Genomic DNA, 16,266 nt, shown 5'->3' on the forward strand with positions numbered 1-16,266 from the left:
ACAAAGGAGACACACAAACTGTAAAATGGCAAAACACTATATGTATGTATTTCTAAAGAGGAAAGCCTAAATTCAAGCAAAAAGCATCATTTGGACCCTGGCTGAAATCATAAGTAAAGCATCTTTTGCAAACAGTTACATGTCTGTGTCTAGATAATATATTTGTGAATATGTATAAAATGGGTTGCATTTATAGATGCACACCTCAAGTCCTTGTTAAGACCCTGAATACACTTACTTTAAGGCAGTTGAGGAAGTTTGAGGTAGGAGGTTGAGAGAGGTCTGCCTCTCGTTTTTGGCACTGCTGGAAGAAGCGGTTTAGATGGGGGTCCTGCAAAAAAGTCCAAGGGAATTATGAGATCATAAAATATGAACAAGATATTGGTACATTTTTATCTGAGACTGTGACTCTTTTCAACCTGAGTATAAACTGTAGAAAGCACTGAAGTGGACACTTTGAAGATCGGCTTCCCCCCATCGACCCACTTCACGTCGGAGCCATTCTGCACAGAAACATGGAAAAATATGAACAAACAAACTACTATAATATATAACATGTAAATCATCATTATTTGTCTTTGGGTCTCCTACTGTTTTGAAATGTTCCAAGACTTTTTTTCCCGGTTTACTAGGTTTGTTTCTATGGATGCTGATTCTCATTATCTGTTTCTATTTAACCTTCACTATCACTATGCTATCACTATGTAATTATAGTTGTCATAAACTCATACAAAAATGTAATATATGTCATATATTTCCCTGTCATATATATTACCCATAAAACAATATATCTAGATATATATAATTTCAACATTTACTAATGGGTTTTAAGATGGATATACATGTCATGCCAAAAAATATATTGCACATATATTATCCTACATATTTGCATGGGCTAGATATATATGTTAATATATCTGTTCCAGTTTCATATATTTTTTTCTTTATATGACAACATATGTCATATGTGGAAATGTAATATATGCACACATATGTGACCCTGGATCACAAAACCAGTCATAAGGGTAAATATTTTGAAACTATGTATAAACTATGTATAACTATGTACTAAATAAATAAGCTTTCCACTGATGTGTGGTTTGTTAAGGACAGTATTTGGCTGAGATGCAACTATTTGAAAATCCGGAATCTGAGGGTGCAAAAAAATCTAAATATTGAGAAAATCACCTTTAAAGTTGTCAAGTTCTGAGAAATACATATTACTAGTCAAAAATTAAGTTTTAATACATTTACAGTAGGAAGTTTACAAAATATCTTCATGGAACATGATCTTTTCTTAATATCCTAATGATTTTTGGCATAAAAGCAAAATTGATCATTTTGACACATACAATGTATTTATGGCTACTGCTACAAATATACCAGTGCTACTTAAGACTTGTTTTGTGGTTCAGGGTCACATATTATATTGGATTTGTGTATGTGGCTACAACAAATGTGACCCTGGACCACAAAACCAGTCTTAAGTCACTGGGGTATATTAGTAGCAATAGTCAAAAATACACTGTATGGGTCAAAATGACTGATTTTTCTTTTATGCCAAACATCTTTAGGGAATTAAGTAAAAATCATGTTCCATGAAGATATTTTGTAAAATTGTTATTAGCATTATTATTAAAATTATAATTAGTATTATTTGGACAATTTTAAAGGCGATTTTCTCAATATTGAGATTTGCACCCTCAGATTCCAGATTTTAAAATAGTTGTATCTCGACCAAATATTGTCCTATCCTAACAAGCCATACATCAAGGAAAAGCTTATTTATTATATAAGATTATATAAATCTCAAAACTTGACCCTTATGATTGGTTTTGTGATCCAGGGTCACAAATATAAATTTTCCATTCCTGTTTGCTCCAAAAGAAAAAAAATAAATAAATAATTGAGAGTTTGAGTACAATGGGAAGAGTGAAAGATGTCAAATTTGCATTCCCTCAGTTTAGCCGTTGTATTATAAATTCGAAATTTATGATGATTTATGATGTTTATAACCTTGGAACCGTCATCACTGTCTGTGAAGGGTCCATTTTCATCCTTGCTTCATCATCGTCATACTTATATCTGTACTCATCTATTTTCTTTCTCTAAACTGTCTGTTTATATGCTTTTAGGATTCTTGTGCTCACTTTGGTAGATGAAGACTCTTTAATGTGTAGATATCCACCAGGCAAAGTGCATGAGACTGGAATACTGAAATCCTGAGAGGAAACACGTCCATCCTTCAGAAGAGGCAGCCATGCATAGCCCACTGTAACAAACACCAACACACACACACACACAAACTGTCAGAGAACTACATCATTTCAACACACACACAGAGCTTGATGTGTATATGCAGATACCTGGAGTTTCAAGAGCCTCTTTCTTCTTAGAGCTGGTCTTGGCATTGATGTCACAGGTCACATGATAGAAGGAGAAGAGTAAATGGTGTTTCTCATGAAGATGTGTTGGCAGCTCAATCTTCACCTGAAAAAGCATATCACTACAAACATTAAAGTACCCATATTGTAACCTAGTAAGCCTGTAAAGCACTTAAAAGGCCAATTTTGCAAACCTCATCATAAAAGTCTGGGTTCTGTGAGTGGTGCAGAACTGTGGAACAGGCAGTCGTGGTAAAAACAGGACCTCCTGGCTTTCCATAGATGCACTGTGGAAATGGATTTAGATCATTTATATTTACAAATCAAATTCTAAAGCATATGTTAATGGAAACTGATGGAAACTTGTGTTATGTAACCTTAAGTGGCTTGGCGTGTTCTTCATCAGAGCTTCTGAACTCCACGTAAACGGCGATGTTTCGAGCCTGTCGAACAAAACAAGAATCCATGCTGTAATGCATGCTGCGAATTCACAAATCCCGAACATGTTAGCATTACTGTGCATGCCATCAACTAGTCAAAGGAGAAGTTCACTTCCAAAACATCACCTTGTCATCCAAGATGTTCATGTCTTTTTTTCTTCAGCCGCAAAGAAATTATGTTTTTTGAGGAAAACATTTCAGGATTTTTCTCCATGTAGTGGACTTCAATGGTGTCCCCGATTTTGAACGTCCAAAATGTAGTTTAAATGCAGCTTCAAAGGGCTCTAAATGATCCCAGATGAGGAAGAAGGGTCTTATCTAGCAAAACGATCAGTTATTTTCTAAAAAAAAGAAACCTCAATTTAACCTCAAATGCTCGTCTTGAACTCTGTTTTTTCCGGTTTATGACAGTTAGGGTACGTCAAAAAACTACCATCTCATTTTCTCCTCCAACTTAAAAAAAAACATCCTACATCGCTGCAGAAGAACCAACCTAGAGTTTACAAAAGTGAACATGCAAAGAAAATCAAACACTCTTTACAAAAAAAGGTAAAAACAGTGATGTAGGATGATTTTGAAGTTGGAGGAGAAAATTAGACGCCAGTTTTTAGACGTACCCTAACTGTCATGACCAGAAAAAACAAGACAAGACAAGAGCATTTAAGGTTAAAAAGTATATAAATTGTAATTTATTTTTAGAAAACAACCGATTGTTTCACTAGATAAGACCGATCTTCCTCGGCTGGGATCGTTTAGAGCCCTTTAAAGCTGCATTAAAACTGCATTTTGGAAGTTCAAAATCAGGGGCACCATTGAAGTCCACTATATGGAGAAAATCTTGAAATGTTTTCCTCAAAAAAACATAATGTCTTTACGACTGAAGAAAGAAAGATATGAACATCTTGGATGACAAGGGGGTGAGTACATTATGTGTACATTTTTTTTCTGGAAGTGAACTTCTTTAATAGTGTGAATTGGTCCCTAAAAAGAAGTATTCCTGGAAGTCTTTTTTTAGACAGCCTTGTTTGTCTAGTAGGGTCAACATTTGGAGGACTGACTCTGTTGGTCTGACACGGGTAAGCTTATGTAGTTTCACTTAAGACTCATTTCGTAATATCTGTGACTCAAACAGTCCAGTGTGTATGTGACTTCCTCACCTTTGCGAAACTCTTCTGGCTGTCATACTTGAGGTGTCTGGGGTAGATATAGATGTGGTTCCTGTAGACTCTGTAAGGCTGGGCAAACTTAGAGGAGTCCTGCAGGAACTCGTCCACCTCCACCGTAGGAGCACGTAGAGCGCAGTCCTCGAACGGCCGCAGAGTGACATACGAGGACGTCACACAGTCTGAGAAACATGGGTCAGGCATGTCGATGAGTGTGTGGGTACACAAAAACAGATAAGGCTATAACATCTATGAGTAAAATTATATTTTTGCTTCAGCATGGACGTACTGGGACATTCCATGGGAACGCAGTCCACGTTTATTTCAAGATTTCCAGGGATGATCTGGAGTTTACTGGCCTTCTCTGCCCTGTAAAAACACTTTATTTTACTGAGGTTATTTACGATGACGTGTTATTTGTGAGCGTGACCGCAGAGTCTGTACCTCCTGTACTCTGCGATGAGCTTGATGAGGTCTTCTGTGGAAATCTTGTTGCTCTCTTGTTTGAAGAGCGGAGAGAAGCGACTTTCCCTGTCCACTGTGCCCTGGTTGTCCTTAAATACTGACCTGGAATAAACAGACGGACGAAATAAACTGTTAATAGTGCAAGAGATTTTGTTGAGCATTTGTTCTGGCAAAGCTGACGAACCAGAGAATGGAAAATAAGCTCCCTTTAGGATTCACTCACCTTACAGACCAGGCGAAAGGCATTCGGTACTTTCCAAGTTTGCTACAGAATTGCTTATTGGATTTCAACATCTTCTGGACAGTCTGCAACAAGCAGAGAAAATGGATTTCAACGTGTTTGAGAGAACAAAATCAAGTAAATCTCCACTTACTATATAAGTTTAATCATTTATGGTGCTTAAATCCATATTCTGTGTATTTAGACCATTATGACATATAAAATATATCTCACTAGCCAAAGCCTAGCAACTAGAATCATGCTAGTAACTTGCTGATCATGTTAACAACATGCTAATAACTTGCTAAGCATACTAGAAACATGCTAGAAACATGCTAATCAGAAACATGCTAATAGAAACATACTAATCATGCTAATCATGCTAGCGACATGCTAGTAAGATGCTAATCATGTTAAAAAGAGATGCTAGTATCATGCTAATCATGCTAATAACATGCTAATCATGCTAGAAACATGCTAGTCATGCCAGAAAGAAAGCTAGCAACATTCTAATCATGGTAGTAACATGTTAAACATACTAGAAACAAGCTAGCAACATGCTAGTAACATGCTAACCGTGCTATTAACTTGATAATCATGTTAAAACATGCTAACAACATGCTAGTAACATGCTAATCATGCTAATTACGTTAATCATGCTAGAAACTTGCTAATCATGTTACAAACAGACTAGCAACATGTTAGTAACTTGCTAAGCATGCTAGAAATATGCTTGCAACATGATAATAACATGCTAATCATGCTAGAAAGATGCAACTTCCTAGTCATGCCATAAACATGCTAGCAACACGCTAATCATGCTATTAACATGTGAATCATGCTAAAAACAAGCTAGCAACATGCGAATCATGCTAGCAACATGCTAGTACCTTGTTGGTCATGCTAGAAACATGTTAGCAACATGCTAATCATGCTAGTAACATGTTAAACATGCTAGAAAAATAGTTAAAAACATCCTAACTAGATGCTAATCATAGTAGCAGCATACAAATCATCTAATCGATCTATATTCTTCAAATTTCAAGCGTTTACAGCTGCTTTAAACTTAAGCTCTCACTAGCCAAGCCTAGCAACTAGAATCATGCTAGTAACTTGCTAATCAAGTTAACAACATGCTAGTAACTTGCTAATCATACTAGAAACATGCTAATCATGTTAGCAAGATGCTAGTAAGATGCTAATCATGGTAAAAAGATGTTAGTAACCTGTTAGTCATGCCAGAAACATGCAAGCATCATGCTAATCATGGTAGTACCATACTAATAATGTTAGAAACAGGCTAGCGATATGCTAGTGACATGCTAACCATGCTAGTAACTTGCTAATCATGCTAAAACATGCTAGCAACATGCTAATCATGTTACAAACAGACTAGCAACATGTTAGTAACTTGCTAATCGTGCTAGAAACATGCTAGCAACATGCTAATAACATGCTAATCATGCTAGAAACATGCTAGCAACTTCCTAGTCATGCCCAAAGTCCCTTTAAGGCATGTCATTTCACTCGGTGGCCATCTTTGAAACGCCTCTTGGGCAGGCAAGTGCAGCTCCTATCTCCTTGAATGGGGAAGCATCAAATTCTTCAAAACTGTTCACCAAACTTACGATTAAATTTCATATTTGAAATCACCAATGAAATCTGACAACAAACTGCCTCATGAATATCGTTCCTTATGCTCCAATATTGTTAAAAAAGCTTATTTTTCAGGCGAGATCAGCCAGTGCGCATGCGCAGTACTAAGTCCACGTCTCACAACGCTGACTGTTTCTATAGCAACTGGGACTTCTAACGGCAGCTGCAGTGAGGTGCTGACTTTACTAGTCAACGATTGGCTCTTTCATTAAGAAGGCGGGGCTTTGCAGCCATAATCAGCATTGCATCTTTCCCCATTCAAAACTATACAAGTGACAAGTCTTGGGTATTCTATATCTGTCATGCTAGAAACATGCTAGCAACATGCTAATCATGCTAGAAACATGTTAGTAACTTGCTGGTCATGCTAGATACATGTCATGCTATTCATGTTAGTAACATGTTTGCTAGAAAAGTAGTTAAAACATCCTAACTAAATGCTAATCATACTAGCAGCATACAAATCATCTAATCTTTCTATATAAAGTTTAAAACTTCAAGCTTTTACAGCTGCTTTAAACTTTCAGGCTAGGTTTTCTCAAGCCAACTTAAAGTTTTTTTATCTAACTTTTTTATCTAGTTGAATTATTGAAGGTGCTTCAGGTGTTTTAGACCCATTGCCACAGGTGTATAAAATCAAGCACTAGCCATGCAGACTGCATTTACACACATTTGTGTGAAATAAATGGTCATTCTGAAGAGCTCAGTTAATTTCAGTGTGGTACTGTGACAGGATGCCACCTTTGCCAGAAGTTTGTGAAACTTCATCCCTGCTAAGATATTCTACGGTCAACTGTAAGTGGTATTATTGGAAATTAAAAGCGTTTAAGAACAGCAGCAACTCAGCCATGAAGCAGAGGACAACGTAAAGTCACAAAGCAGATCATCAAGTGCTGCAGAGCACGGCGTGTAAAAGTCGCCAACGCTTAGCTGATTCCATAACTGAAGGGTTATAAACTTCTACTGGCATTAATATCAGCCACAAAAACAGACACTTTGGCGACCTTATGACAGAAAATTGTTTAAATGAAATACCTTGCTGGAATCTGTGTTTTTAATGTAGGGTTCTGCACCACTGGAAATATTTCCCATCAGCACTTTCTCCAACCGTGCCACCATCACAATGTCTGTGTGCGGATTCGTAACTGAAAAGATCGCCTGCAGGAATGATCAACCATATAAACCACATAAACACATGAGCATAGATCTATACCATGGCTGTGAAAATACACTTCCATATCAAAGGGCTCCTGCATTTCTACCTGTTTTGGAAAGCGCAGCCAGTTCTCCAACTCCGTGCTTAACTGGCAGTCCTCTGTTTTCTTCTCTACAGGTGAAGTGAGGCCATTTTCCTGTGGAGCAGCGTTACCACCATCCAAAGCTTGATCTCCCGCATTACCAGAGCTACTAAGCATTTGCCGCACAACCTCATGGTTCAAGTCCACATGGAAGTCCGCTGAAACCTTCCTGCCCTCACGTATGTCCAGCAGAGAAACCGACACGAAGAAAGGCTCGATCTGAGGAGAGACAGCCGTGATTTTGCATATATATAAACAGATTAATATCTATATACAGATGGGTTTATATGTTTGCAGAACCTATTTGTCCCCTAAGTATGTAAAACCATTTGCAGAATTAATAATAATATACATAACAAAAGATCTTAATTTGTTTTTAGTACTGCTCTGCAGAAGCTATATAAGATATTTAAGTATTTCTGTGCTATTTAGCTACTCTATTAATGAATTTTCTGTTATGATAAAGGACATGAGATCATACATTAGTGACTGGCTCAGTGTCGGTCTCGTTGATGCAGCCCTGCAGTGTGAGGTTGAGCGAGCGGCAGGAGATCATCAGTCTCTTCCCGAGCTTCTCATCAAACGGCTGGACAGAAGCAGAATCCCCAAACTCCATCCTGGGACTCCTCAAAACCTTCAACACAAAGCATCCCAAAATAACAACCACATTGAAATTCCCAATGCAAAATCCCCCAAAAATGCAATCTATTCGCCACTGTAAATAACACACGGCTGGTGGTGAGACGTACAGGAATATCAGGATCCAGAGAGAACAGGTTGAGTCTTTCTTCTCCTCTGACAGCTCTCGCTCCCTCCTCTGTCTCAGAAATATACTGAAACATCACAACATCAGCGTTAATTATCTGCAATGCTCTTATGACATTTCAGTAATTACATGTTTATGTCTTTAAATATTTAGCTTGAGGTGTTTTCAAGACTCTAAATAGGAAACGAGAGACATGAAATGATTTTCTTAGATTGATTTACTTGAGATAGCAACAGCCAAAAACACACTGCATGGGTCAAAATGATCAATTTTTCTTTTATGCCAAAAATCATTAGGATATTAGGTAAAGGTCATGTTCCATGAAGATATTTGGTAAATTTCCTACCATAGATATATCAAAACTTAATCTTTGCTTAGTAATATGCATTGCTAAGAACTTCATTTGGACAACTTTAAAGGCAATTTTCAACTTTCAGATTTTAAAAATCACTTATGAATGGTTTTGTGGTCCAGGGTCACATTTCGGAAAACAACACTTAATAGTCATTTTGCTTCTCAAGTAAATACACCTTAATCAGGAATGTTTAGATATTTATACTAGAAAACGAGACAAAGATACAAATGATAATTTTATTTTTGGTTTTGCAGTGCACTCATTAAAAGTGAATTTTTTATGAGTTGCACTTATAATGACAACAGCATTTTTACACCCAAAACTTGAATAGAAGTTCATGTTCTTTAGTCCCCTGATTTGAACCCTCAGTTTGAAGGCAAGTGTCTAATTTTAGACTTTAATGTAAACGCCTACAGCCCGAATGACTGATTTACACAGAAATTTGCTTTGTGCATGTTACATGAATCAAGGCCCAATTCCTTTTTCAGAAAGAGGATGTAATGGTTGTGTATCTGGGACGTAACAAGCATTAATTACCTTGGCCAGTTCAGGGTGGATTCCGTTTTCAGTTGTTTCCTCATTTTTTTGAACAGGGACATGATTCAATGACGCATCAATGATCTCTAAAACAACAACAACAAACAAACAAACAACAGACACTTTAGCTGAAAATACAATAAGCAAATGCACAACCCAAACTTGTAGTGATCTTCACACATGACTAATCGTAAATAAATTTTGGTTACACTTCAGGTGTGTTTGTGTCAGTGTGAGCCTATTAAAAGCTTTTCAATAAATGACTAAATGAATGAAGGTCTCATGAGACAGCTTTGCCTAAATTATTTGTTTATTTATTTTTTTTGTTTAGCATTTTCATATGAATTTTAAAAATGAATTATCATTGATTGAATCCAAGGTAACATATTTTAAATGTTACCTTAGTGTCTTTGTGTTGCTTTTTTTAAAGGGCAAAAGACCAAGAGAACTGTGGATCTCAGAGGCCATTTTCCTTGTTAAATGTAGATCTAATGTTGCTTTCCAACATGTTTGCACTAATATATACCAGTGACTTCAGATATCCCAAGACGGTGCACTCCTGTGACTTATGAATGGGACAAAGTGCAATGCACAATATCCTTGCTGATAAAAACAACAGAAAACATCACAGAATTTGTAATGATTTTACTGGTTATAATGGAAACTGTAACTGCTTTCTACTGGTGGCTTGTTAAAACCACTAAATCCTAATAGAATATGTCCCAAAACACACTACAGGAAACCATTTTTAATAGATTTCAATGGTTAAAATTTGATGGTTTGTAATGTTGGTAATGGTATTTGTAGTGGAAACAATTAGAATTTCTGTGATGGTTTCTATTGCTTTTTTTCAGCAGCATATGGCCTGAAAACCCTGGTGAAAAAACCAGCATATGCTGGTTAGGTAGGTTTTGATGCTGGTTTAAGCTGGTCCTTTGCTGGTTTATGCTGGTCCTTAGCTGGTTTAAGCTGGTCCTTTGCTGGTTTTTGCTGGTCATGTTGCTGGTCAAGGACCAGCATAAACCAGCATCAAAACATACCTACCAGCATATGCTGTTTTTTCACCAGGGAAATAAGCTATTTTAATGCTACTTGAGCATTAGAAACAACATTTGATGTTTTACAATTCAGAGAGACAGGAGTTGCACTCGGATGACTGAAATAGCTGCCCGAGAGGCGTTTCAAAGATGGCCGCTGAGTCAAATGACTTGCCTTAAAGGACTTTGAAAATACTTCCTTCTATCATTAATAGTGGCCAAACATTCATCAAGAATAGAAGTTCTAGTCACAATATTACGCCTGATTCACACATGATTCATTTGCAGCATGTTTTGTCATATGTAGTATGTTTTGCAGTACATATAAGGTAGTGAAGCAGCATGCACTCATTGTGCTTTCACATAAGATATATTTACACTGCACCTCTAATCCGGGAGCTTAAGCCTTGTTGTCTTCAGCCAAGTGTGAGAAAAGATGTTGTTTACCAACCACCAGCATGTAAAACAATTGTCACTTTTTTTTTCAGATGCAGGTGTCAGCCTCTCCCTCACACAATATCAGATAATTTTGACCACATTAGTTATTTTTGCAATTCCTGAGCTGTGTGGCTGCAGTGTGTGAAAACAACCAGCCTATAATGGCAAAAATCCCGCCTCTGAATCCAGCCTCTTTTTAATCATAACAGTCTCTCTGAATATGCGATTCCCATACACATCATCGCAGGGAAAAAGCCCCACCCGCTTGTGACGATCTCTGCTCTATTAGCACTGGCACAGCCCTGAGTGAGAAGCAGCAGTCCGCCATCACTGGAAATATACATATATATATGTCAGTGCCAACGAGGCATTACAAGTGTTGTTTTTTGGAATGCACCAACGAACAAAGGAGTCTCCATAGACTCCCTCCATCTGAGTCACTGAGGACAGTGGTTAAATTTCATTTTTGGAAATTCCTGGAAAAATCAGTAAAGTCTCCTATATGTTTAGGGATCAATACCAGTGCGCGGACGTCAGCTCCAGATAAAGTAAGTATCATGCGTTTGTTTTGCAAACTGCCTTTCTGAAAGAGCTTCTTGGCACTCTGTAAGGCTAATGTTGCTAAAGCTACACTTGTCTCTGCCTGTTTTCACAGATGCTGCCTTCACGTGCTGCCAGAATGATCGGAAATAGGAATGCGGTAGTTAAAAATTGCATGTGAACGAAACGCAAAGTCGACTCCTGGAATTTTTCAATCTAATAATCAGTGTTGGGCCCATTACTTTAAAAAAGTAATTAGTCATAGTTACCAGTTACTTCTCACAAATAGTAACTGAGTTATTAACTGAGTTACATTATTATAAAAGTAACTAATTACCAGGCAGGGACTATTGTGTTACTTTTTAAAAAATGTTCAAATGTGTCAAATAACTTGGATGCCCCCAACATTGTAAATGAATAAAACATTGTACACTAATCTACACTATTTTAATGTTGCTGTGAGACAATGTGAGAGACACCGTCTAGGGGCTAAATATCATGTTATTGGGATTGCTTCAAACCATGGGCATGGAAAACATCACAATAACAAGAAAACAATGTGCTTTTGTAAAATAAATAAAATAAACAGGGTGCACTCTTGCTGTCTCCGTCTCCATCACTTCTCTTCACAGACATGTAAATAAAACAACCTTAATCGCCGCGAAAGCTTGAAATGTCTACTTTTAAATGAAGTAAGTCACGTAGAAAACAAATACTCTCTGATTAAGTATGATACCAATCTCATCTAATGTAATCACGCCCACGAGCGGCTCCGCTTTTCAAATTTTAAACATCCATGTGAGATGAGCAGACATGTAGGTAAACACCCACATCGCCTCCGTAAACAAACGTGAACATTCATCAAGTTCATCTCAGCTACTTTTCCTTTCTGGAAGAAGACGCGTTGAGAGGAATAAGCCAGAATTTACCTCAGAAGAAACCAACGCAAAAATTATAGTAATGCAGCATTTTACTGCCAGTACCGGTAACGCCATTGTAATGGGAGGAACAGAAATTTGTTTGATTACTTGTTACTGAAAAAAGTAATGTCGTTAGTAACGGCGTTTATCAGTGGTGGACGAAGTACAATAATCAAGTACTCGAGTAAAAGTAAAGATACGTATAATAAAATATTACTCCAGTAAAAATAAAAGTAATCCTTTTTCAATTTTACTCCAGTGAAAGTACAAAAGTACTCGACTTTTATGTACTTAAGCAAAAAAGTACTGGGATTTTTACCTGGGATTTTCTCAAAATAACCACTATATGGAGCTAAGATATATTTTTGTTCTTGATATGGACTACGCTGACGAGAGTGATGTAGTAATGTGCGCTGTGAAGCTTACAGTGCGGCAAAATCTAAACAAGACAATTTCACGCACTGAAAATGTCAGAAAAATCTCAGTAACTGTGTTCAGCCTCACACGTTTGAACAGGAATCGTTTGAAAGTCAGTCATCTGTTTGTACTATGCATAATAAATGCACGTTTATGAATTACATAGACGTGGAGCACGACACGATTAAAAAAAATGACATAGCTGATCTCATGGTGCCATCGCATGCTTTCACAGACTTTATAAGTCACTTGTGATTATGAGCAGTGATGGGAATAACGGTGTTATAAATACACCAGTGGTGGACAGTAAAGAAGTAGTTTTACTTCGTTGCTGTACTTAAGTATGTTTTCCAAGTATCTGTACTTTACTGGAATAGTTTTAAATAAAGCTCCACCATCTTTTGAAAAAAAAAAAAGAGAGGGAGGGGGGTGAGCACCAGTTCATTTGCATTTAAAGGGACAAACACAAAAACGGCATGTCTAGGTTCATACCCTAAAAGTGGCAATTTTAACAAGCTCTAAAAATTATCTATTGGGCATTTTGAGCTAAAACTTCACATATGCACTCCGGAGGAGTCAGAGACTTATTTTACATCTTGTAAAAGGGACATAATAGGTTCACCTTTAAAGTAATACGTTGACTGTGAAAAACTATATGCATTTATGGTAAAATTGCTACATTATTAAGTCAATCAATATTCATTTTTCACATCAACAAAGCGCTATCACTTTAATTCAGTGTGTGTAGCACAGCAAAAACAGACTCTGTGCAAAAAGGATCATTGCACTGATCCTGCAGTGCATTTTCTGTGCCGCATCTGTGTGCAGTGTGAAAGCTCCAACCTATTAACATGGGCACGGGAAAAATCCATAATGTATACATACTGCAAACAGATCATGTGTGAAACAGGTGTCAGATGACTTTTAATCATCACTAATTTTTCTCACAAATGCAACATTGACACACAGAAAATAATGTACAACATTCACCTTGTTTGCTGTCGCTCAGGTCCGCGCTCTTGCGATCCAGAACTGGGCCGTCCGGAGGACTGATCTGCAGGATGCGTGTGAGAGTGTTGATCCAATCGTCCATGTCTTGCTCGTTCTCAGCAGCCAGGACAAAATACGTCACTTCGTTCATTTTCAACTCAAAGGCGTGTTTCCTCAGGCGGCTATTCTGTATGAACCCCAAATGTAGACAGAAACCATTAGAAATATCAGTCACTTGTGATCTCATTGTTAATGTTTGATGAACTGCTTAAAAAACATGTTTACCAACCTGAACCACCCCGGTGCACGAGTCCAGAAAAATACAGCCTTTAGGTTCCTTTGATATTTTCTCATCTTTATAGAAGTTCATGATATAAGAGTTGTCAGTCAGCTGAGTCAACTGAAAATATCTTCGCTTGAAAGACTGGAAAAACACAAGCAATAAGAACATTAATAACAAGCAACAGGCAATCAGAATTTGTAGCTGAAAAACTGAAGTGAATTTATCGAAAAGTTTACAATTCTAGAAAACACATTTGGACTGAATGAAAGCATCAGTGCAACTATGTAAGCGCTCGGGCCATCCAAGATGTAAATGAGTTTGTTTCTTCATCAGATTTGGAGAAATGTAGCATTACATCACTGTCTCTCCAATGGATCCTCTGCAGTGAATGGGTGCCATCAGAAAGAGAGTCCAAACAGCTGATAAACACAAATAAAAACACCACTCCAGTCCATCAGTTAACATCTTGAGAAGACAAAAGCTGCATATTTGTAAGAAACTGTTGCTTCTGGACAAAATATGGCTTGTAAACAGTGCTTTATCTATGCAGATTTCTCTCCTGATTCAGTCCAGACCACCTTTTCACTGGAGGAAGTGTTATTATGGATTATGGACTCAAAGACGTGTGGAAACTTGCAGCTTTTGTCTTCTCAAGATGTTAACTGATGGACTGGAGTGGTGTGGATTATTTGTGGATTATTGTGATGTTTTTATCAGCTGTTTGGACTCTCATTCTGACGGCACCCATTCACTGCAGAGGATCCATTGGTGAGACAGTGATGGAATGACACATTTCTCCAAATCTGATGAAGAAACAAACTCAACCGCATCTTGGATGACCTGAGGGTGAGCACATTTTGAGCAAATTTTATTTTTAGGTGAACTAGTCTATTAAGTGAACTCCCAATCTAGTATTCACAAATGACTAGTCAGTTTGTTAGCACACTGTATGTAAAATTTGATGAGATGTTTAATGACCATAATGGCATTTTTTAAATGCAGACATGTGAGATGGTGTGGGAAATACAGCTGCTGACATGCGCTCTTACCCGGACAGTGATGCTGTTGTTGACAGTGCTGTTAAAGTTCCCTTTATAGAGCCAACCGGACTTAAAAACACCGATTCCCCCTGTGCCTCCACTTCCTGCTCCACCTCCTCCTCCTTTAGATGATGACAGAGAAGTTGTGTCCTATAAAAGAAAAGGAAAACACTCTCCAGGTTCACTGTATTTTCACATTCACATAATTTCCAACATTTCAATGGACAGAAGGCCAAATGAACCTTTGTGTAAATTCAGCTTGATGCACTGTACTGACCTCATCTTTGTCCACATCTTCATGGTCGATCTCAAAGGAGTGCGAGGGCAACTTCTCTGATTTGTACAGCTTCCTGTGGAGGAAAACAATTATGGAGACAGATAAGAATCACTGTCATCCACTATAATTAGGAGAAGAGCAGGAAAGAAAAAACATCTTCACGTCCAACAGCAGTGTGGTTTTGGATATGTGGTGCTGCTCATGTAGTGTTGTTTAATAAATAGTATTAATTTGTATATATTATTAACAGTAAAGAAAATTACTTGTACTACAGTTTGTGATAATACTGTCACAAGCATTTTTATTATAAATGTGTAATAAATATATATGAATACAGTGTTGGGAAAAGTTACTTTTAAAAGTAATGGATTATAATATTGCGTTGCTTTCTTTAAAAAAGTAACTAATACATTACTTAGTTACTTTATATGGAAAGTAATGTGTTATGTTACTTTTGAGTTACATTTGCGTTACTTTTTTATATCTGGGCAGGGCTTGCTTGTTTGTTTTTAATATAAAAGTTCTATTTTTAGCAAATGTAAAAGCCCTGGCTTTCACACCAAAAATAACTAAGCCTCAGGATGAAGGAAAAATAAATTAATATTTGTACAGTAGAACGCAGAAGAAGGTTTGACATTCTTCAGCAATAAAAAAACAAGGCATAAACGTTTATTTAAAGTTATTTTTTGCTTATTAGCATGGTTGAACTGGATCATCAAAGGTCAGTAGCAAAGACATGGGTTAATAAAATGTCATTTAATACATAAAGGAAATTTGTGTTAGCATATTGTTGCAGGCTTGCATTTCACTGCTTTAATTCATCTTGATGAGTACTGAATATGTTTTGGGTTTTTTTCTGAGATTAATTAATGCATGTTCACATTTAGTCTAGAACTACAGTAACATCATGTTCACACAACGCACACTCTCAACATGGGGAAAGGAGACGTGTCAGTCAATAAATGGGAAAACAAGTAACTGGCATTACTTTTTTGAAAAAGTAACTCAGATATTTTATTGTAAATTAAAAAGTAATGCGT

The 16,266-nt window shown here is 37.1% G+C and overlaps 1 protein-coding gene across 5 annotated transcripts in view; it reads right to left on the bottom strand.

The window, feature by feature from the left end:
• Positions 1-16,266, bottom strand: part of dock10 (dedicator of cytokinesis 10) — a 107,603-nt gene that overhangs the window by 32,530 nt on the left and 58,807 nt on the right. For all 5 annotated transcript variants that reach the window (XM_051128695.1, XM_051128697.1, XM_051128698.1 and 2 more), the window contains exons 5-23: positions 15,227-15,299; positions 14,959-15,099; positions 13,916-14,050; positions 13,627-13,813; positions 9,285-9,370; positions 8,376-8,459; positions 8,108-8,260; positions 7,591-7,845; positions 7,364-7,486; positions 4,676-4,758; positions 4,432-4,554; positions 4,277-4,356; positions 3,982-4,169; positions 2,762-2,827; positions 2,579-2,671; positions 2,367-2,490; positions 2,151-2,272; positions 420-503; positions 239-331 (exon numbers count right to left, since the gene is read on the bottom strand). In XM_051128695.1, coding sequence (XP_050984652.1) covers positions 239-331; positions 420-503; positions 2,151-2,272; positions 2,367-2,490; positions 2,579-2,671; positions 2,762-2,827; positions 3,982-4,169; positions 4,277-4,356; positions 4,432-4,554; positions 4,676-4,758; positions 7,364-7,486; positions 7,591-7,845; positions 8,108-8,260; positions 8,376-8,459; positions 9,285-9,370; positions 13,627-13,813; positions 13,916-14,050; positions 14,959-15,099; positions 15,227-15,299 — 2,293 coding nt within the window. The remainder of the gene's footprint in view (positions 1-238; positions 332-419; positions 504-2,150; positions 2,273-2,366; positions 2,491-2,578; positions 2,672-2,761; positions 2,828-3,981; positions 4,170-4,276; positions 4,357-4,431; positions 4,555-4,675; positions 4,759-7,363; positions 7,487-7,590; positions 7,846-8,107; positions 8,261-8,375; positions 8,460-9,284; positions 9,371-13,626; positions 13,814-13,915; positions 14,051-14,958; positions 15,100-15,226; positions 15,300-16,266) is intronic.

The sequence above is a fragment of the Labeo rohita genome, chromosome 15, assembly GCF_022985175.1.
Source record: "Labeo rohita strain BAU-BD-2019 chromosome 15, IGBB_LRoh.1.0, whole genome shotgun sequence".
NCBI lineage: Eukaryota > Metazoa > Chordata > Actinopteri > Cypriniformes > Cyprinidae > Labeo > Labeo rohita.